At 43.8% G+C, this 23,644-nt stretch overlaps 1 protein-coding gene across 3 annotated transcripts in view; it reads left to right on the forward strand.

Moving 5' to 3' along the window:
• Positions 1 to 23,644, forward strand: part of DHRSX (dehydrogenase/reductase X-linked) — a 182,005-nt gene that overhangs the window by 111,481 nt on the left and 46,880 nt on the right. For all 3 annotated transcript variants that reach the window (XM_068424280.1, XM_068424279.1, XM_068424287.1), the window contains exons 4-5: positions 1,333 to 1,434; positions 20,196 to 20,403. In XM_068424280.1, coding sequence (XP_068280381.1) covers positions 1,333 to 1,434; positions 20,196 to 20,403 — 310 coding nt within the window. The remainder of the gene's footprint in view (positions 1 to 1,332; positions 1,435 to 20,195; positions 20,404 to 23,644) is intronic.

Raw genomic sequence — 23,644 nt, forward strand, 5'->3', positions numbered from 1 at the left:
AAAAGCCTGGCATGCAATATATATACTTTCTAAAAGGCTAAAAAAGGTGGATGAAGTCACAATTTTCTTTCTTTTTCCCCTTTGAAGAGTTTCTAAAGAATTTGGATTGTTTGTGTGGGGATAGCTACTGCTGTTGGGGGGGAGCACCACTTGTTTTCACTTCATGGCCCTGACTGTGGCTGTCATGCAAGGCGAGGCAACCGATGAAGCAGTGCTGTGAGAGTCAGGGGGTGAAAGCAGAACAACTGAAACAGGAGGAGAATTTTCAGTCCTGATGGGTTTAAAGTTATTAGGGGATTTAAATAATCTTTTTTATTTTAATTAATTTAATTTGTAGTGTTCTAGTGAAGGTCAATGGCTGACTAATGCTTTGGACAAAGGATGCTTTTGTTAGAGACATATTTTCTTGGAAATAAAACCATACCAGTTTTAAATATATTTTGAGACACTGACACCCTGCACCTTGACCAACATCGCTGGCGTAGGCAGACTGCTGACCCCCTCCCCCCTGCCACCCTGCCCTTGACCGTCATCGGCAGCGTAGGCAGGCTGCCGCCCACAGTATCCGTGTGAGGTATGATCCTCTCAAACCACGCTGCCATTGCTAGCGCCAAGGGGCGGCACAACTCTTACCCACATTCAAAAGGCATTTGCGTGACTGGTTGCTGCTGCCAGGTGACCCGGACACAAAGTGTCCCTGGCTGTCCACAGGAGCCACAGCATCTCTGATGATGCTGTGTTTGCTGTTGGTGGTCGGATGAGTCGCCGTATGGGCATGCTGTTGCTCATCTTTCCTACTGCTTCAATAAAGCTTTGTTTTATAACGTGTTGCTGAACTTCATCACTGTTCAGGCTGCAGACACCCAGCAGATAATCTGGAAAAAAACACAGGGCAGCATATTTGGCATCAGGGAAACATTGTGATGCCCAGTGTGGCTTCTCCTCTCCCCATTTGATTTCCAGCTGCCATGTCTTGATCATCTCAGTGCTGAAGAGCTGTAGCCCCTCTTCCTAAATGGCAGCAGTAGAAAAAACAGTAGGACTGGGACATATTTTCTCAGTTTGTTACCCTTCTTTACCTCTTGGCAGCAGCATTCCTCATATTTGCTCTGTGAAGAATCAATAGTTTAAAAATAGAAATGAAGGAAGGAAGGAGAAAGAAGGTACCTTCTGAGACCAGCTTCACCCATAATTTTCAAAAGCCTGGTTTATTTTTAAAATCTTTACTTTCCTGGTGACATTATCACAGGAGTCCTTGATGCCTGTAAGTGTGTTTTTATGTCATTGTAACTGACTTAACTCTGTTTTTATTAATCTCCTCTTCTCTTCCAGTGGAGTTTTTATACTGTGATTTGGCTTCCATGAAGTCTATACGACAATTTGTGCAGCGGTTTAGAGCAAAGAATTGTCCGCTCCATGTCCTGGTGAATAATGGTGAGTTCTGTTTTTTTCTTCACATATCTGCAGGGGAAGATGTGACAAATGGGGCTCTTCTCTATCACTTCACATTTCAAATTGATTATCTGAACCATATGGCAGGTTACAATATGGCTGCATTAACAGGGATGTTTTTCTAGGAGTTAAATTGCATTTTTTGGAAATATTGTCAGCTGAGCAGACTGAACACTTCAGTGCCATCCCTGCTCATGATGTTATTGCAAGCCTTGTTCCTTTGCTGGGTTTTTTAGCTCTCCAGCACTAAAAATCATGTGACTGCACAAGAACCTGAGCATCCCTAATTAAAAAAAAAAAAAAAAAAAAGGAAAGGAAGGCTGTACTTTATGTCTGTATAAAACCTGTCTTTTCACCTTTAGTTACTTTCTCTCCCCTTATATTTTCCCTGTATGAACACATGCATTTACTGTGGCTGCCTGGTGAGCTGGGTTGAGGGGTTAATCCATCTGAAATATAACCTAGCAAATTATCCAGTGACCTCATAGCAGTCACTGCTTAGATCAAGGTGCTGCTGGAAAGTTGTCCATAAAGCTACGTCCTCAGTGGTCAGAGAACAAATTAAAAGGACAACATTTGTCTTGCATTCATACAATTATCAAATGAATCTCATTACTGTTAGGGATTTTAACTTTTGTTATTCACATACTTGCGATCTAATTATGTTTTATACCCACAGTATTTTGGAAACCAGCCCGTACAATAATTTTCCTCCAAAAACCCTGCATGCTCAAGGAGAATTTTCACCTGTTGATTTAACTAGGGGAAAAACCCGCCAGCAACAATTTAGGCTGCTTTTAGAAGTTTTCTGCTGTTATATGCTGCTGTTCTTGTTTTCCCAATTATTTGCATGTATTTTTTTGAAGACATCCCAAAGAACATTTTATGTTTTCCTATGCAGTCTTCAGTCCTAGTGCGGGCAAACGTGCTGTAAATAATTGGGTTTATTACATTCATTGATGCCTTAAAGAGCTCTCAGTAACACAAGCAAATATTGCAATAAAAATTCAAGAGTATTTTATTTCCTGATTGATATGAAACATTCATGAAATGTTCAAATAAACGTTCATTTTTATTTGATTAGTCAAAAAAGCCTACTATTATTATTTTAATTGTGCAATAATTAAAGGTAGAGGATATTTAATCCTGGTTGCAAAATCTTTCCAGTTTTACACACCTACTTTTAAAGATGCAGAGTACAAACTGTTACACAGATGGGAACAAGACTATTTGAAAAAAACAGCACTTTGTGGAAAAAAGGGTTTTGAGATCTATGTGCCTGTCACGCATTCCCTGCCCTCCACCGGCTACACGAGCAGAGCCAGGACTGTGCAGCAGGGACTTGGGGGCAGCTTACGGGAGAAATGATGGGGCTGAAGCAACAGCACAGCTGCGAAGCCCTCTTGAATAAAGGATTTTTTTCTGCCCTACCTGCTGCTGAAGCAGGATGGATGAAAATGGCAGTTAAATACGTCTTCTCAGTCAAGAAACAAAGTTATATGAAAATAGATCTTCTAATGTGCCTAATATGGTACGAGACCAAAGAGTGTAGGCGCAAAGCTTCTTTTTAGAAAGAAGCTTGAGCCTAATATTTGCCTGAATCAGTGTATATTTTTGTGACCTGCAAGAAGGGCATTTGATTTCACTTACGATTGATTACCAAATACATTTGGCAAGAGAAATCTGCTGTTTGAGAAAATCCTGTTAGAAACTACAATGGAATGAATGGTCCAGCTCTGCTTTTTGCTGAATCTTTAACAGAACCACAGAAGTGATCACATCCAAAGCTGCTGTAAAGGCTCCTCTATAGTTAGGTTAGTCTCTGACCATTACCTGGCAAGTCACCAGCCTCCACTTCTGAAAGCTCTTTCCTGCGGGTTTTCTTTTTCAGTCCTTTTTTGTTTGCTCTTGTAAATAATCTGTAGCATTTAGTTTTGTTACTAGTTTCGTAGTGAAAGCCTAAGTAATTTCTTGGTACACAAGAAGAAAATGAATATACCTAATGGAGGAGAAATGGCCTGAAGCAAAAACCTTTGAACAGCTTCTCTTGGCTTTCTATCAGTGTTGAGCACATCCAAGACAAATGCTGACATTTGGGCTAGTTGGTAGGCTTTTCCTTTTCCTTTTCCCTTCCTCTTTCCTTTTTTTGTCCCTTTTTTCACTGTAATGCAATGCACTGAGGAGCAAGATTCGGTCCATGTTGAGCTGCAGGGCTGGAGGCACTGCTCACTCAAAAGCCTCATCACAATTGCCAGCTCCACTGCCTTCACTGCACCCTGGTCACAAGCTTGGGTGCCTGGAAGAGGACAATGCTTGCAATATTTACCTGTCTGATGGGAATGAGTTGTTGGGCATGTTGTCACTGATTGTGTATGCTTTCTGTCAGAAAACTTGTTGTCGATAGAAAGGTATTTTGCATGACCATTAGATGTCTTGCAGGACGTCTCATAATGACATCGTTGATTTTCTTATGTCCCAATGTATGTTTCTACAATAGTAGGTTTCTTAGTATCACCTAGTACTTTCTTATTTCTTACAGATCTTGAAGTTCTAGCATTCTTGATATGAAGAAGTACTTTTATTTTTTAGCATATGGGGAAGAGCCTGCAGGCCAAGCATCTGCACAATGTATTTGTAGGCAGTCACATGTTTTTAAGAGACTGACCCAAAGTCTGTTGGGGCTGATGGAAAGTCTCCATCAGCTTTTGAAAATCAGACTTTATGTGGGTCCCATGACTTCTGAATCAGACCATTGGAAATCTAATAAGAATTTTCCTTTCTATCTTCACAGGACCAAGAGTTTTATTATCAAGGGCTGTGCCCTTTGGTTATGTTTAATATAAAAATGCCAAGAACTGTTACATTGCATTTTTGTGCACACTATATTAGTATTATTTAATTGCTTTAAATCAAAATCTTTTAAATTTATTGATATAATCATGTCTATATGTTAGTGGTCTTTCCACATATTATCTCTATCAATATGTATCCTGTATGTATGTGAAGGTATATGATATTTGTTGTGGGCTTGTGTGAGCCTATCAAAAAGTCAGACATTTCAAGATGAATTGAGGAAAGTTCTAACATTATGCAATAATGCAAACTATGAAATTAAAGTTGAAATATTATTAAAGACAGGTGATATAGCATGAATGATATTATTAAAGACAGGTGATATAGCATGGATGTGGGAACCCAGACAGAGCTCCCACGGAAGGAGGCGATGGTGCAGGTTGCAGGCTGCAGGGAATGCTACAGCGTCTCTGTGGTGACAGGGGGCTGTGTGCGCTGTGAGCAAGTAGACGATCTGCTCGGCCGAGCGGCACAGCTGCAAAGCCAGGTTGAAAGGCTTCAAGCCGAAGTAGAAAGGCTTAGGAGCATTCGGGAGGCTGAAATGGAGATAGACTGGTGGAGCCAGGCTCTGCCTTCCCTGCAACAAAAATGGGAGCACCTGCCGGAGAGCTCCCAGGATCGAGGGGCCCCTGTACTCTGCCCTTCTCAGGTGGAAAACAATAACCTAGAGGAGAAGAGTGAGTGGAGGCAAGTCTATGGCCGTGGCAAAAGGCGAGTGCCCTCCTTGCCTACCTTGCCTCCACAGGTGCCTCTGAGCAATAGATATGAAGCCCTAGTGGAATACAGCCGGTCCAATGGGGATGTGGTGGAGAGGCAACCTATATCAGAGGTCCCAGCACAGTCAGAAAAACCTGACAGGCGTATAGCTACCTCCTCCACAAGGAAGAAGAGAAGAGTTTTAGTGGTTGGAGACTCCTTCCTAAAGGGATCTGAGGGCCCAGTATGCAGAGCTGACCCCCATCACAGGGAGGTCTGCAGCCTGCCTGGAGCCCGAATCAGGGATATCACCAGGCAACTCCCCAACCTGGTGAAGGCCACAGACTACTACCCCCTGCTGATCTTCCAGACAGGTGGGGCAGAAGCTGCATCCCATAGTCTGAGGGGGATGAAGAAAGACTACAAGGCCCTAGGACGGTTGGTGAAAGAGTCTGGGGCACAAGTTGTTTTCTCCTCCCTCCTTCCATTTTCAGGTGAGGACGTGGGATGGAATAGTAGGATTCTCTCTATTAATGCCTGGCTATGAGACTGGTGCTACAGGCAGGGCTTTGGGTTCTTTGATAATGGCTGGTTTTATAAGACACCAGGCGTGACCGTAATACATGGGAAAGGTTTATGTGGTAGGGGCAAAAGGGTTCTGGGACAGGAATTAGCAGGGCTCATTCGGAGAGCTTTAAACTAGATTCGAAGGGGGATGGGGTAGTAGCTGGGCTTGCACCACTGGGGCAACGCTCTAGTGTTGAGGTAGACCAGGAGGCCTCCCATCCCCCTGGGGTGAAATCGGTGTGCTCAGCTCGCTCCCTGAAATGCCTGTACACCAATGCACGCAGCATGGGGAATAAACAGGAGGAGTTGGAAATCCGTGTTCGGTCGGGGGGCTATGATTTAGTGGCAATCACAGAGACTTGGTGGGACGCCTCGCATGACTGGAATGTGGTCATGGATGGCTATGTCCTGTTCAGGAAAGACAGGCCACTAAGGAGAGGTGGTGGAGTTGCTCTTTATGTGAGTGAGCAGCTAGAATGTATTGAGTTCTGTCCAGGGGCGGATCAGGAGCGAGTTGAGAGTTTGTGGGTGCGAATTAAGGGGCAGGCTGGCAGGGGTGATACTGTTGTGGGTGTCTATTACAGGCCACCGGATCAGGATGAGGAGGGTGATGAGGCCTTCTACAGGCAGCTGAGAGCAGTCTCTCAATTACAGGGCCTGGTTGTTGTGGGGGATTTCAACTACCCTGATATTTGCTGGGAGGCCTACTCAGCCAGCCATCCTCAGTCCAGGAGGTTCCTCCAGTGCATTGATGATAACTTTCTGATGCAAATGGTGGATGAGCCAACTAGGAGAGGAGCGCTGCTGGATCCTGTCGTCACTAATAAGGAGGGTCTGGCTGAAGCGGTGAAGGTTGAGGGCAGCCTTGGTTGTAGTGACCATGAGATGGTAGAGTTCAGGATCTCATGTGGCAGGAATAGAACAGCTAGCAGAATTGCAACCCTGGACTTCAGGAGGGCCAACTTTGGCCTTTTCAAGCAATTGCTAGGGGAAATCCCATGGGACAGGGTACTAGAAGGTAAGGGGGCCCAAGATAGTTGGTTAGCATTCAAGGACTGCTTCTTCCGAGCTCAAGATCAGAGCATCCCAACAAGTAGGAAGTCAAGGAAGGGTACCAGGAGACCTGCATGGTTAAACAGGGAACTGCTGGGCAAACTCAAGTGGAAGAAGAGGGTGTACAGATCATGGAAGGAGGGGCTGGCCACTTGGGAGGAATATAAGTCTGTTGTCAGAGGATGTAGGGAGGCAACTAGGAAAGCTAAGGCCTCCTTGGAATTAAACCTTGCAAGAGAGGTCAAGGACAACAGAAAGGGCTTCTTCAAATACATTGCAGGTAAAGCCAACACTAGAGGCAATGTAGGCCCACTGATGAATGAGGTGGGGGTCCTGGAGACAGAGGATAAAAAGAAGGCGGAGTTACTGAATGCCTTCTTTGCCTCTGTCTATAGTGCTGGAGGCTGTCCTGAGGAGCCCCGGACCCCTGAGGCCCCAGAAGAAGTCAGGATAGAGGAGGAATCTGTCTTGGTTGATGAGGGCTGGGTCAGGGACCAATTAAGCAATCTGGACGTCCATAAATCCATGGGCCCTGATGGGATGCACCCACGGGTGCTGAGGGAGCTGGCGGAAGTCATTGCTAGGCCACTCTCCATCATCTTTGCTAAGTCGTGGGCAACAGGAGAGGTGCCTGAGGACTGGAGGAAAGCGAATGTCACTCCAGTCTTCAAAAAGGGCAAGAAGGAGAACCCAGGTAACTATAGACCGGTCAGCCTCACCTCCATCCCCGGAAAGGTGATGGAACAACTTGTTCTTGATGCTGTCTCTAGGCACATCAAGGATAGGGGGATCATTAGGGGCACTCAGCATGGCTTCACCAAGGGGAAGTCATGCTCAACCAACTTGATAGCCTTTTATGAGGATGTAACCCGGTGGATAGATGATGGTAAAGCTGTGGATGTGGTCTATCTCGATTTCAGTAAAGCGTTTGACACGGTCTCCCACAGCATCCTCGCAGCTAAACTGAGGAAGTGTGGTCTGGGTGATCGGGTAGTGAGGTGGATTGTGAACTGGCTGAAGGAAAGAAGCCAGAGAGTGGTGGTCAATGGGACAGAGTCCAGTTGGAGGCCTGTGTCTAGCGGAGTCCCTCAAGGGTCGGTACTGGGACCAGTACTATTCAATATATTCATTAATGACTTGGATGAGGGATTAGAGTGCACTGTCAGCAAGTTCGCTGATGACACAAAACTGGGAGGAGTGGCTGACACACCGGAAGGCTGCGCAGCCATTCAGAGAGACCTGGACAGGCTGGAGAGTTGGGCGGGGAGAAATTTAATGAAATATAACAAGGGCAAGTGTAGAGTCCTGCATCTGGGCAAGAATAACCCCATGTACCAGTACAAGTTGGGGGCAGAGCTGTTGGAGACCAGCGTAGGGGAAAGGGACCTGGGGGTCCTAGTGGACAGCAGGATGACCATGAGCCAGCAGTGTGCCCTTGTGGCCAAGAAGGCCAATGGCATCCTGGGGTGTATTAGAAGGGGTGTGGTTAGCAGGTCGAGAGAGGTTCTCCTCCCCCTCTACTCTGCCCTGGTGAGGCTGCATCTGGAATATTGTGTCCAGTTCTGGGCCCCTCAGTTCAAGAAGGACAGGGAACTGCTAGAGAGAGTCCAGCGCAGAGCCACGAAGATGATTAAGGGAGTGGAGCATCTTCCTTATGAGGAGAGGCTGAGGGAGCTGGGTCTCTTTAGCTTAGAGAAGAGGAGACTGAGCGGTGACCTCATTAATGTTTATAAATATGTAAAGGGCAAGTGTCATGAGGATGGAGCCAGGCTCTTCTCAGTGACATCCCTTGACAGGACAAGGGGCAATGGGTGCAAGCTGGAACACAGGAGGTTCCACTTAAATATGAGGAAAAACTTCTTTACGGTGAGGGTGACCGAACACTGGAACAGGCTGCCCAGAGAGGTTGTGGAGTCTCCTTCTCTGGAGACATTCAAAACCCGCCTGGACGCGTTCGTGCGTGATATGGTCTAGGCAATCCTGCTCCGGCAGGGGGATTGGACTAGATGATCTTTTGAGGTCCCTTCCAATCCCTAACATTCTGTGATTCTGTGATTCTGTGATTCTGTAATTACTGTGCTAGGTAAATAATCAATACTACATGTCTGACCTAAGATCATTATGAAATTCAGCGCTTTTCCACGTCACTGGTGATTTTTTAAGAACTATATCTCCATCACTTGCCTAGCTCAAGGATCTAGTTGGAAATTAAACTAATACTAAAATCCTGAGTTTCAAAGTATTCTCGTAGAGCTAGACATGCAGGTCCCACAAAAATTTCAGTAAGGTTTAGGTGTCGAACTAATTCAGTCACTTTAAGAAGTCTTACGTGAGCATTTAGGGCATTCAAAATGGAGATTAGTGTGCTAGAGTCACCTCCTCTCTTTTTGTTATAGCTGATTATAGCATATACATTTAACTTTCTAATTTCTAATTTAAAAGGAAAAATTTGGTTGAATGCACGCATTATTTCAGCTGACATATACAGGCCTGTTGTTCCATTACTATGCTTTCTGCATCGGTAATGTGCGTGCTCAGCTCTTGGTTTTTAAAATAAACAAAACATATTACAGATGCAAACAGAGTATTACATAAACTTTTTTAAAAAAAATCTAATGTGCTAGTGCTAAAAAGAGAAAAATGCTATGACACAGAAAACAAATTCATTTTCTGTAAAAAAAAAATAAGCTAAGAGCTGAACTATGAGCCACAGAAAGATGAATACAGTACAAGCAGTTTAGAAAACTTAATCTGACAGAAGGTCAGAAGAATGTGTTTTCTAGTCCACTGATTAGCAATTGAGTGCCAATTTTTTGGTTTTGTTTTTGAAAAGAACTGTGCCTTTGTACAGTTGAAAAGCATTTAGCAAATAACAGCATGTACACTATTGTAATTATTTAATACATTCATTAAAATGGTATTGCTGTTCAGACGCGTTAGGAAGTCTGCTATCTTTCTGTGGTTGCAAAAGGGACAGATAGTAAAACACTTCATAAAATTCCATGAGCAGTAGTCACTGTTTCATGCCAGAGAGGTTTTTTCTAACTTGAAGTCAGTCATTTTCTCTCTGTGCTAAAAATGTTTCTCAGCACCTTGTAGTTAATGTTTTTGCTCTATACGTTGTTTACTGTACTTAATGATCTTAAAACCAAGAGAGCTAACACCAAAGTCACAACATCCTTAGTGACAACAGAGTACCTACGGATACCAAACATGCACAGTCTGACTCACTAACAATGAAATACCAACTGCTTCTCTGTTGCTGTTCATTGAATGGTTTGTGATTTTAGCTACAGGTTAGGAAAGGAGGGGGAGGAAATGACAAGGACATTTAGTATTTTCCTTGGCATGCACACAAACACAAAAAAAAAAAGAACTTGGAGTTTTCAGGATATTATTAGCCTATTGTAGACAGATTACAGTTAATATATTTCAGGTTGAAGCCTATCTAAGCCAATTTAAAATCAATATTTCTGAACTGCTGGCTAGTTCAGATGTTCATATTTCGTACTTCGTGGATCATCTGAGAAATCTCAGTCTGTTGATAAAATAAATCTCTATAATCTTCCCTCTTTAGTTCCTAGGGCACAATAAAAGCTGTATCAGTAGGTCAGTATGTGAAATATATATATTTTTTGTGTTCTCTACACACAGTTCAGCCATGTGCAGTCCATCTGTAATCTCTTGCAGGGAGCCATTTGAGTAGTCCCATGGATGCTGTCATGGTTGATCACATATTAAATTATTCTTGTATTTGAGTATTTGCAGGATCAGATCTTCAGAAGAAGTGTGAGATTTGAGGGGTGGGAACAAGTGGATATATCAAATACAAACAATTTCATAGTTACCTACCTATTCACGGGTATTATTGTTCAGTTAGGTTTAACAATAGTTACTTACGTTATCACAGTGGGATCTATAAAAAGGTCCTGTCCCACTGGATTAGGTAAGAGCCAGCTCCCCTCTCTGTAGCAGCTGTAGGCTACGCAGACTGTAAGATGAAAGAAACCCCAGAGAAGTGAAAATTCACTGAAGGAGGCCTTGAGGGAAAGTTAGTGAGGAGGGTTGCTGTTGACTCCAGTGGAACTGGGATTTCATCAAAAATAATGCTTCTTCTCCAGCCACACAGGAAGGCTGTGGTGAACTCAGGATCTGATATCTCATGGATCTCGTTCCAGTGTCTTGATTACAGCATCATGTTTCATCTTTATCCTTCCTTGAAGACAAATTAGAGCAATATGTAGGCAAAGCTGACACGGAAAAGGTGTAGAGGAACAGGCAGAAAGAGAGAAGAGGACAAGCAGAAGGGCAAGTGGCCCTTTACCTGTATGTAATGGATGATAGATACTAGATATCATGGGAGAGCTGGGCCTTTGGGAGATGTTTAGAGCTGGAAAAGGTAATTCGAGGTGGGGGGGGGGGATTGGCTAAAAATGGATATTTCATGGAAGATGGGCGAAACTGGAAGATTCATAAGGGCATTAACATGCAGTGTTAATGTGTTCTAAAATGAGATGATGATACTCTCAGAGCCATATTTTTTGAAGAAGCTCAGTGTGTGACAGGTGCCGTTTACTCAGACTTGTGAGAAGAGGTCATCTTTGTAAGAGAGGTGACTGGAAAGTATGGGGAGCCTGGCTGATTACACACTGGTCTTTACAGGTATTAGGTGCCTTGGGTATGGGAAGTAACTTGTCTGGGCACATGTACCAGAGCACCATGATACTGCTGACAGTATCCGACCCAGCTTGTTCAGAGCAACCAAGGATTGTGCAATGCCAGCATTTACCTAATGCCCAGATTTTTAGCAGCAGTCATCAGCTAGAGCTTTTATTATACTTGAATAACATTGTTTGCCAGAATGTTGTGTATCCTATATAAAAAGATCAGATTTCTTATAAAAGATTTATTTTTTATTAGAAGAACTAATAAGTTAGAAGAGTGACTTTAGGCTACTTCCAACTTTCAGACTGTAAGGATTTCATTCATGAAAATCCTGACTTTTGTTTGATATTATCTTTGTCTTTCTAATTATTTCCGAAGCTTTTTCTGTGTCTGTGATATCAAACACTTTGTGAAAAGCGAAATATCTCAGGCTCCACATGCTGCAGGTTCTTGACCCGTTTGCTTTTATGTCCTGAATGTGAACATTTTATCAGTGGAAGACAGATATAAAATTCAGCTATTGATGGATTAGGAAACCCAACTGGTTCTACTTAAGTGCGTGGAACATTTGCCACTGGCTTTTCTGAGAGGCAGGAGTGACCCATGTTTTATTTTTACCTAATCCTTTCATAGCTTTTAGGTAAAAATGTTTTTTATACAAATTGCAAAACAAGATATTTTACTTCCAAGAGAACTTCCTGTTGAAGCAGAAAGCTGTGACTGGTTTTCCTATTTTCTGATTGTGAGTGGGATAACTCACCAATGTGCCAGCCACTTACTAAGCATATTTTTAGGAAATAAAGTTTTTTTTTCTAGCCAGACTCAATTATGAATGCTCTGATTTATTTTAGTGTGAAAACAAAACCGCAGTTGTGGATTATATTTTCAGCTGACGCATTTTGCAGGGAACTAGCCTGTGCTTTGTGTGTTCCCTATGTAGCAGCATGACATTGAATCAGAAAGTGAATCTATTCTTAAGGAGGTATTGCAGCCTGTTCAGTTTTGTGCTGAACCTGCCAAGATTTGGTTGTTGTTCTCATAGTCTTTGAATGTGAATTGTCTGCATTTTTTTCTTTTTTTTTTTCTTTAACTTACTGATTAACTAAGAGCTTGTCTTCAGTAGAAAGATGCATTGCTTTATCTGCTTTGGCACAGCTAACACAGTCCACTTCTCCCTTGTGAGCATTGTAGGTAGGTCTGGAGCACTAGCAGTAGACATTACTAAATTTTCAGTTCTTTACTAGTTAGCCCAACTTTTTAATGTTTGGGCTAAGAGTTTCCATGCCAAGCATTTACCTAAGGCTAATTTATTTTTATTTATTTATTTTTGTAATGCCAGATAAAAGAGTTCATCTGTTTCCAAGAATGATAAGAAAAACATCGTGGGGTGGTGTTTTTTTTTTTGTTGTTGTTGTCAAAAATGATGACAAGTCTCTTTAGAAAGGCTCTCGTGTTATCACAGTTTGGAATGGGGACTCGAATGCAGGCGAGATGCTGCCTTTGTGTCAGAGACAGATTCACCTTTTGCCACCCATGGAATATTCCCATGCTGGGTTGAGTCAGAAGCCGGTTAAGCACTGCAGTTTGAAAACCATCTTTTACATTTTAATTGCTAAAGATTTTGCCTGTACCAAGCATGTTCTGAGTCGAGAGTGAGTAGGTCTTTCTGCTGGAATCACAACCCTGAGCCGTGGTGGGAAGTACTGCGTGCAGGCAAAGGCACCAACAGTGAGGCTGGGCACCAGTGTCCCTTCTGCTCCCTGGGGCTACCTCTGAGCTGGAGTGGAGATGGGCACTGTGGCTCGCTTCAGGCTCCTCCTGGTCTCTCCAATGTCCAGACTGGGGGCCTGGGTCCTCCATGATCTCCATGACAAGTTTCTGTCCCATGAAAAGCAGACTACAAGGCGTGGAGAGGTGGATGGGAGGTGATGGGTGTCTGTGTTTTACCTTGATATACTGGAACGCGACTGTGGAGCAGGGACGTGATTTCAGCACTCTCAGGACCTAAACGTCTCGCCAAACGTGGCTAGTGAGCTGATGTAGCTGGTGACTTCAATTGGCTAGTGACCATGTCTCTCTGGAAGAGCTGGCTCTTGCATTTTTAGGCATAGCAACAAAACCTGTTATGTGGAAGAGGAAGAAGCTCGGTTTGAATGGAGATGGGACAAGGCCGTAACTTCCAAGAGAGACAGATTTATACAAGAAACCTTGGTGTGGAAAACTGAAATAAAAGAGAGGTGGTTGTGTCTGGGAGGTTATCAGGGAGAGACAGCAGAAGATAAAGCTGATGCAAGGTAACAGGACTGTCAGGTGGGAACCATTAGGATGGGGGAAAACTTGACAGCAATACATTTAAGTTTGCTGATTGAAAGACTTTTTAACAGTATTAAACTATGAATGTAGCATATATTCTTGTTCAATATCAGGAAATTCATAGGAGAGCAAGTATGGGGGGAGGGAGCTGAGGTGGGTAGTGAGGACAAAGAGAGGCATTAGGCATGTTTGAACTATAAGAAAAGGTCTCAGCCAGAGTTTGCAAGTGCTTAGACACCACATAATTCATGACGATTAAGTCTTTATCTTGAGGACTAGAGTCTCTGTTGTGCACAACCTGATTGAACCTTTTCTTGCAGAGAGGGAATTATTGACTGATATCTTTTTTGTGAGTTTGCTGACATTTAACAGAGATGAGAATTATCCCCCCTGGTGAGGATGTGATTGGAACCTCTCTCTTCTGTCTGGCCACTGACTTCGATGTAACTTGTACAAGTTAATTCTCATCTACCCCTGTGTCACATCTGGTTGATACTGAAGGGGAAATAGGGAAGCTGGTGGGAGCCTCAGAGCCACGGATCGTGGCCTCAGGAGTGAGGAAGGGGCGAGTCAGGTGTGTGACTGGCAGATGCCTGCAGGATGCAGCATGAGATCTCATGAGATTCAGACACAAAGGAGCTAGAGTGGCTGGGTAAGAAAATTAGGGAGAACGAACTTACCGTTTGCAGGGAAGCAGAGAGGCAGATGAAGCTGATATGCATGTCTGGGGCTGAGCCTCTCCCCTCCTTCCCATACACATGCGGTTCCTTGATAAGATCAGTGTTGGGTCACCAGGTTCTGGGGGTAGGAGAGGGAGGGGAGAGCAGCCCAGAGCTTTGGCTGGGAAGCAGCACACCGTTCTTGGCTTCGTCAGGGCCGTGCATTTTGGCTGGCACAGGGAGTTGGGGGAGTTATTGGGAAGCCAGCGTGCCAAAATGGCAACAGGAGGTGCAGACCGCTTGTAAGGGAGCAGGAGATGGGAGCTAGTGGGAACTTGCTCAGTGCTGGAGCAGAAGCTCAGGCAGACTCCTGTGGAGGACCTTGTTCTGGGAAGAGGCAGGAGAGACTGAATCCGCTGGAGACGGCTCTCCTCTGCAGTCCAGGGCTCAGTTCTGGCACTGCCCTGCTCTCGGCAGCTGTTTATCAAACCAGTTTTCACGGTGTCCAGTCCCCTCCAAGGAAGGTCCATGCACAGGACGCTGTCCTGCCAAACAGGCTGACAGCAGATGTCCTTTCATCTGCCCGGGGGGAGATGCAAGAGGATTCAGAGTCAACACCGCATTGGTGTGGACTCTAGGTAACATCTAGGTGTCACTGGTACACCATGAGATAAAATTCCTTGCTTTGCTTCAGTTTCCTCCCAGTTTGCTTTAGAAAACTGCATATACATACATACAGGGCTCCAGAAGATATTAGGAAGTGCAAGAGTCTGAACTACCTCCACCCGTCCCTCTGGGGAGGTAGGAAATAGGACCATAGCATTGGAGAGCTGTACCAAGCTTAATTTTTACTTCTGTGTTTTTCTTCTTAACTGTTTGGATTTTTGCCTTTTCAACTTTCATATACTGTTAATCTGGCTTCTGTGTGTGGTCCTGTCTAGACTCATAATGCTTTTCTAGGATCCCAATAGGTGTGCAGCACACCAGCACTGGGCTCTGGGTTACAGACCCAGCTTAGCAAGCAGTGTGCTGCAGCAGTGCTGTAAATTCACCTCTCTGCAGCCCAGACGAGGCACACCTGTAAAAACAGTTATGTGAGTACAGCTGTATCTCCAGTAGCTGCTTCTGGGGGCAATTCTTCTAATAAGGCATTGCACCTTCTCATTTCTCACTAGCCAGGAGAAATCCACAGGACAGGCATATTCTGGGATAGCATAGCTCAACTGAACGAGGTGAAATGAGCAATCTAGAAGAGGCAGCCTAACCAGGGAATGCTGCTGTATAGTTATGGAGATGTTCACTCCACTATAGCTGTCCCTATTCAGGACAGAGGTGGGCTATACTATTCCATAGCTAGACAAATCTACCCATGGATCTTTTGGTGTACGGGTGTGCAGAGCAGAGCGGTTTTGACAATCATCTGTTAAATTAGGTGGGTTGCCTGCATGGGTGCACTCATGGGATGGAAAAAGCTACTAAATGAATCAGCTACACCAGTACAAAGCCTGTATAGAGAAAAGGCTTTGTACTTCTACTTGGAGTTACTCTCTCTATTAAGTTTTCCCCTTGGGAACTTTTTTGGTACAGTATGTACCTCTTCCTTGTAAATAGCAAGAATTGGGTACATGTGATTATAAAGGTTCACCTCCTGCTGTGAAGGTGTTACGTGTAAGTGTATGCACTGACCTCTCGCGTTGTCTGCCCAGCCTTTGGGTTGCTGGGGATAAAAGAACTTGCATGTGGGGGCACTGCCTCCAAAACCCCTTCTGTGAGCCTGGCTGGGAAGGAGACATTTTGTTCTGCCTGTGAAAAAGAGATTTTAAACCTTTCTTTTGCAGAGAGCTTGAGAGAACTGCCTTTAAAAACCTCCAAGTAGCTCACTGTAAATAAATCTAGATAAGTGAAATACTCGTATTTTTAAAGCTCTTAAAAATATATTTTATAATGGAGCTGAAGGATGTCTTTGCAGTGGGAGGTACAGGAATTACAGTAATGTTTACCGTCATCTGCAGTACAGGCAGACAAGGTACAAATTCTCCTATATAATCCAATAAAAATATGTAATGCCTGGCCTACAATGTTTCCAACTGTCATAAACTTTTTGGTTATGTTGTGTGCACTATGAGATCCATTATGCTCTTAAAATCACATAAGACTAATATGCTGATGGATCCCCAACCAAGAGTTTCATTAGAAAGTTTTATAGAAAATCGTGATAAATGACTGTTTACAAGACAGTTCTTTTGAGATGTATCTATTCTTTGAGAGAAAAATGTGCACTATTGCCTAGTCAATAAAAAGGAGTAGAGTTTTTTTATTCATTATAGCTAATAAAAATGTGTATAATTTGAACATATTACAATAAATGCATAACTGCAGCACATTGAATATATTACTGTATCTATAAGAAGAACAGTTGTTCAGCATAGTTATGCAGCAAAATATTTTCCTTATTCTAATTTATTTCTACTCTTGCAAAGTCACACATCGATGTGTTCTTTAGGTCATTTTCTGCGTGCATACTGTCAGTCTTTTGTCTGAATATTTCAATAACAGCTAATCAATTACAAAGTAAAAGCTCACGTTCAGCTTACTTATTAAAAAAAAAGTCTAAGAAAGTTGTATCAGAACTGAGGTGTTTGACATTAATGGTCTGTGTGCTGCCACTTCAAATCTTGCATGCACTCCAAAAAAATGAGGAGACTGACTATTGATAATTAAAATCAGAAAAATAGTGGGTTGTATGAATTCCATACCAGAATAATAAGCAAAATCATTCTTAGTTTACAGTGAGGAAGTAAGGTAAAAAAAAAAAAAGGCATTTTTTAATGTTTCAAATAGTATTGGATTAACTGAAAGAATTAAAAATAGAAGTAGCTTTCATTCTTTGAGTTACCATTTGGGGCCCTTGAGTAAAGCTGATGATGTTCCTGGACAAAAGAAAACCAATAGCATGCCACTTTTAGTATCTACTGAATGTTAGGTAATTAATTATTTAAAAAAGAGAGCTTGCTGCTACACTTACAAGGTTTTTCCCTTTTGTCGGAGAAGCGGTCAGGTTTGGTTGCCTATTGGGTATTCCTTTGTACGCTCACTCTCAGCGAATTAAAATGGCTTCTCCTTAAATAAGAGAAACTGCCCTCAAATTGCAGGGCAAGTTTTTTTGATATAAACCACCTCAAAGATGAGAGCCTTAAAAAAAAATCTTTCAGAAGTGTTTTGGATTAATGTACTATTTGACCAGTTCTTGAAGACAAAAAGGGAGTTGTAGTAGCAACACATGCAGGCAGAAGTGATTGTGCCTGCTCAAGGACTTGACCACAATTTCTGCTCAGAGGAAGCTCCTGAAAAATGAGCAAAATAATTTTCAGGAATATGTATCTTGACAGTTGTGCATTGCAGGAGTGTAAATTTTTTCCATCTCCTGACCTGAGCTCAGATCTGTTTTTTACTTCCAGGATGTGCAGCACAGATGGTGGAGACTAATTGGGGGGGCAGAGCCTCTATGTGCTCTTGAAATCCCGCACCTCTCTGGAGGTCAAGGAGGCAGTTGCTGTAGCACAGGCATCCTTGGGGCTGGTGTGAGCAGCGACAGCCTCCCCAGGTTTGCCTGCTGGTCGTGATGCAAAGCTGAATGGCTGTAGCAGTCATCTACTGCACTCCTCTCCAGACAAATTGTTCCATCCCTCCGTCTGACTCGGCCAGCAGAAGTGTGTGTGTGTGCATGGAGGTGCCAATAGCAAGCCCTGCAGCAACCCTGACAGATACAGAAGCAGCATTTGGGGTTCACATCAGCTTTGCTGTGCCAGCGTTGTTTTACTTTGGCTGCCTTTTCTTGGGCTTGCATTTTACCAGTGTTGCTGCAAATAGACCTCTGGCAAACTGTTTCCTCTTGCCTTTTCCAAGTGTCAGAGCTTTGGAGGGCAGGATGGGCCTCACAGAAACGCAAATCATTTCCTTGTACCATCCTGGGTGCTCAGAGATGTGGTGCTGTTCCCATCTGCCCTCCAAGATCTGGTGCTTAGCCTCGTCTCTGCTAAAACTCGCACTGTAGCAGGCTGAGACTTGGTCTGGGAGCTTGGGGTTTGTTGCCCTTCCCACCCTTTCCTTCTTCCCAGAAAACAAGAAAAAGTCATAGCAGGACTTGTTTCAACTTTCTGTCTGTCCATAACCTTCACGCGAGTGTTCAGTTCTGGACACTGTTCTGGATGTCATTAAATGTTGCATATGCAGATTACGGAGGAAATCGAAATCTGTTTCCAGCTCTGGAAGCAGTTGCACCATACATCAGAGTAAGTGCTGCTGAGGAAGGAGAATACAATGGGACACCCGACCAGACACCCTCTAATTTGGGTCTTTCCATTGTTAAAGTTGAGATTTGACATGCAGAGAAACCACACCCGGCAGATGGGTTTTCCCATCATTCTGAGGGGTCTGGGAGAGTGGCTGTAATGACAGAGAGAGATGCCAGAGATTTTGTAAAGCCTGGTCACGTAATTTGTATTGTGTTTCTTTTGTCATACCATCAGTCAGCATCGCTCACGTTTGGTCTTAAGGTCTCCCTATGCAGGTACACTGTGTTACATGCAGCCCTTTTGTTTTCTCTGTTGTCTTCTCTGGTTTCTTCCTGTCATGCTGCTTCTCCAGTTGCTCTATTAAGCAACAGGCAGCCGTAGGTGAACTGCTATGGGTGTTGGCTGTGCTAAAAAGTTCCTGAAAATATCTCCTCCTCAGCCCAAGCAGCAGAAACAAAGCAGGACTGTGACTGTCAGGTGATGGGATCCCCCAAAGAAGGAATGGTGCAGATGCACAGCATGTGCAATTTAAAATGTTAATTTAATAAGCCATTGTTAGGCTGACATCAAGAAATGGGATGTTAAAGACCTTTTAAAGGACAAATGAAGCAGCATGAGGATGAAGCTGACACATCTGTGAGCAGAGGTGGCCTTTCTGCTGTATCACATCCATGTGTTTTAGAGAGAAGACAAATGGCCTGCAACACTATTCTCCATGAGCCACATCCATCTACATTTAAATTACAAAGGTCAGGTCCACTTGTACGATAATTAAATGTTAATAAAATAAGAATAATTTATAACATTCGAGTCCACATTATAATTGAGCAGGATAGCTATCCCCCACACAGCCTCAGTACATAATATAGTTTATGCATGAGCTCAGGATTCTCTGCAAGATGCTGTGTGCTAGGGATATGGATGCTTATTTTAGGCACTGAGTTTGAAAATTGTGGTTTGTAGAAATATATGCAAAAATATTGCCAAAATAAGCATTCAAAACCTCATTTGAATATGCAGCTGCTTGTAAGCACAGTAATTAAGATATATTGGGTAAATTTACTACATTTTTTCTCACACACACCAGTGAGATAGAAGTTGCAGATTTCAGATGAAGACTCAACAGATCTTTAAACTCCAGCCAGGACTCAGCAGAAAGCCATCTGGGAGAGCAGGTCTGCTGCTTAGCCTGATCTTGTCTCCACTGCTCTGAGCTCTTTGATGGAGGGAATGTTGTTGGGATCACCCAGCTCCCACCTATTGTAGGTGGATTAATTATTGTTGTGGATCTGCAGCACTGCATTCTGGCATGCCAGTAATGGGTTAACTCAACTTTTAATGTCTTCAAAACACTTTTCACAAATCAACTCATTTATCCTCGCAATTCTGCAGGGAGGGAAGGAGGGAGAGAGGGAGAGAGTCAGTCTACCTGTTTTCTGGTTAAAGGAACTGAAAGTGAAGATTTTGACATTTTTCTCGGCGTGAATCAATCATTGTTGGCTTTACACTTCACAGTGCCATCACCAATCATTCAGTGCTCTAAATGCCGTGTTTCCACTCTGCAGCAGGAGAGCCATGTTCTTTCTAGCTTGCTGCTTCGCTGAAATAAATGAACAGGCTTTACCTCTACTTTTTCCTCCAGCTGGGGTGATGCTGGTCCCTGAAAGGAAGACGGAGGATGGGTTTGAGGAGCACTTCGGCTTGAACTACTTGGGACACTTCCTGTTGACTAACCTCCTCTTGGATACGCTGAAGCAATCAGGAACGCACAGTCACAATGCTAGGATCATCACTGTCTCGTCAGCCACCCATTATGTAGGCAAATTGCACCTGAATGACTTACAAAGCAGGTACCGATCCATTTTTGGTATTCACTGATCTGTAGTAAGGATGTGCAAAGTAAAATCCAAGAGAATTGTTACTGAATACTGAATGTGGGGGGTTTTTTGTTGCCTTTTTTTTTTTAATTAATGGTGATTCTCAAGCAGTTGCTTAATATCTTTCAGACTTGAACATAGCTTGCAGCCTTCAGTCAAAGACACAAATAATTTATAAGCTTGTAAACTGAGTCTTTTATTCTGAACCTTGAAAGCCTTGCTTTCCTTTCTGATGCTTATGCTGCAGTGATGGTTGTGGTGCAGAGCCTGGACTCGGCACTGCCTAATCAGGGAGACTCAATAACTGGGATGTTTTAAAATGGCTTGCGTGAATGCTAATAGACTTTGTACTCAAGTGAATGCATATACAGAGGCCCTGATCCTGCCCTGAGATGGGCACAGACAGCTGCCTGTGGCTGCTAGCTCCCTGCCCGCTGAGCACAGGGCTGCTGGCTTGGCTCTGGGGAGGCAGCTAGCCCCACCTGCCCGGCTGCCTCTCAGCTTCACCTGGCCCACACGCTGCCTGCTGCTGCTTCCTCCCTGGCAGCTCTGCCCACTGGCCTGCAGCTCCTGGCACACCATCCTCCCTTCCCTCCACCTTTGGCCTCCACCTTGTCCTGCACCGCTCCTGATGTTCTGGTCCCCCACCTCTGCCTCCCTCACACCCCTTCTCCAGCTTTCTCGCCTGCCTCCCGTCCCTGGGCTGTGTCATCCCTCCCGTCCCCATGGTGCTTGCCCTCTCACACATCAGCCTGGTGATTCACTGCAAACGCTGGAGCCCCATCTGTGTCACCCCATGTGCTTCCCCAAGACCATACTGAGGAACAAGAGCGTGGCCATCCTGGGTTTTTAACCCAGTAAGATGGGTTACAATGCATGGCTGTATTCTGTCCAACTACTTCCATTTAGGAAAACTGTGGGTGAACACCTACAGGATACTTCTAGGAAGACATCAAATGATGCAGTAAATGTCTCCGGTGTCATACAGGAACCGTGTAGAGTTGTTTAGTTAATTGAGGAACGTGCAGGATAACTGAGATAGATACATTTCAAAATTTACCCATGCAGTCACGTGTGGCAATTACGTGCTTACTAACAGGCTCAAACAGAGCCTGTCTTCTGATGGGCTCCAGAGCGTTTCTGCCTGCACAGAGCCAGACTGAGTTTTGCATCATTTCCATGGAGAAATTCTGTCTCCGTCCTTTGACAGGGACTTCAGCATGTGCTCAGAGGCACCCGGCTCGAGGTTTCATTTTGGAACAAAGCCTGAAATTACAGGGCTGGGCTGTTTCCGCTGCAGACATTTTACATATGAATGCTGCATTAGGCATGTCAAACTTTCTGTTTGACTTCTGATTACATACCATGGCATCAGTTTTATTACAAGCACATTGTTTAAACTCTGCAGGGTAGTCATGGTTTAATCTCTTGCTTGTAAAACAACCACGGGAGATTACCCTTACTCTTCACTTGATGTATGTATTTATTGTTTCTGATGGGTATGTGCTGGATGGCACCATGCAAGGGGGCTGAGGGGAGTGTAATTACTATTTCTTTGGGCTAAAGTGCAGAATGAAAAATTAAATGTGGCTGTTCTGTGTCTCTAGATAACAGTAGTTTCCTTGATTATAGCAGTTTCCTTGTACTGTGCCTCTTTAATGTAGGATTGTCCTTACCTGTGATTCATCATTATTAACTCATATTTTAAAGGAACAAGAAAAGTTTCAGTTAGGAAAGCTATGGTTGAGCATGAACATGACCAATCTGATGTAAAAAATAATAATATACCAGTGAAATATACCTGCAGGTTTTGCACCAGACTGTGCCCTTTACATTTCAACTTCATTGACGTGAGAAGAGCCATAAAGGATGACAGACTCTGGCTGATTTTGCCTGCCCTTTCCCACATGGATGCTCTGAATCGCTCGGGGGTGTCAGCAGTGCCTGCTTTCCGAGAACACAGGCACACTGGTGGGACCCAGAGGGGGCTGTGGATTCAGCTCCAAACCTTTTCTTGGTTCAGGTAGAAGAAGACATGCCTGGGGTTTTTTTTAGCCTAACAGCTGATAAGCCCTCACTTGGGTGAATAATAAATGGTGCTGCTAAAAAACAGTGAGATCACTTATGTGGTCGAGTGTGTGCCTACAGCAGGATGCCTGTTGCAGGGTACCGTACACAGGCATTGCCCACAACACGGAGCCTCGGAGATGCCTTGTGATTCAGAGCAGCGTTTCAGAGCTTTAATGGATGCGATAGACACCCATGGTAGGCGCTGTGATGATAGCATTCCACAAATTGGACATGGCAGAGAAGGAAAGGCAGAAGAATGTCTTGACATAAAGGAGACAGTAATCTGAGGTTCAGTTCTCTGCTTTACCACGTATTTTTCTATGGGATCGTTCTCCAGCTCAGGAGACTCTGGGTTGGTAGTCACAGTTGTGGCCATTGCTCACCATTGCTTGTACTCGCTGCCCGGAGCTCTGCTCTGAAGCCAGATGTCATCTGTATCACCGTAACCACAGGGCAAGAGCGTAACAACTAATTGTTAGAAGATCTGTCCCTTGAACAGTATTAAATGCAGCTTGTGTTACTGTCTTCCATGTTTCCTCTTTGGTTTGTTTTCTGCCATCTTACCAATCTGATTTACATCACATTTCTCTTTTCAGCTCTTTTTTAGCAGGAGGGTTAATTATTTTTTTTCTTGTTTTTCCTTGCATGTTAAATTATTTTTCTTCCTTTGTTATCTCTCTCTTCATGCCTGCCTGCTTGATTTCTGTGTCCATAGTTTCATCTTCACCTGTGTCTTTTGAGCTTTTTTGTCTCGATTGCCTTTTCCTTTCCTATCTCATAATTTTTTCCTCTTTTATTTGGGGGAGTTGTCTTATTTCCTCCCACCAGTTCATTTCCTCCTCTCTATTTATCTTCCTCTTATCTTCTCCCCCTAGCCCCAGTCTTATTTCTCTCCTATGAATGTCATTTCTCCCCCTTCCTGCCCATCCTTTTCACACACACCAGTAAAAGAGGCACAGCATGGGTACATCAAGGCAGGACAGAGCTTGTTCCAAACTGGCACGGCATAGCTTGTTTTATGTGTGTTATTGAAAATGCAAACTCACAAGAGCAATGACTGTTCTCCCAGCTCTTTTGCTGAAGGGTATATGAAGAACATCAAACACCTTTGTGGTCTTTTAGATCCAGACCATTTTCAACAGCA

Source organism: Nyctibius grandis, chromosome 2, assembly GCF_013368605.1.
Source record: "Nyctibius grandis isolate bNycGra1 chromosome 2, bNycGra1.pri, whole genome shotgun sequence".
In the NCBI taxonomy this organism is placed as follows: Eukaryota; Metazoa; Chordata; class Aves; order Nyctibiiformes; family Nyctibiidae; genus Nyctibius; species Nyctibius grandis.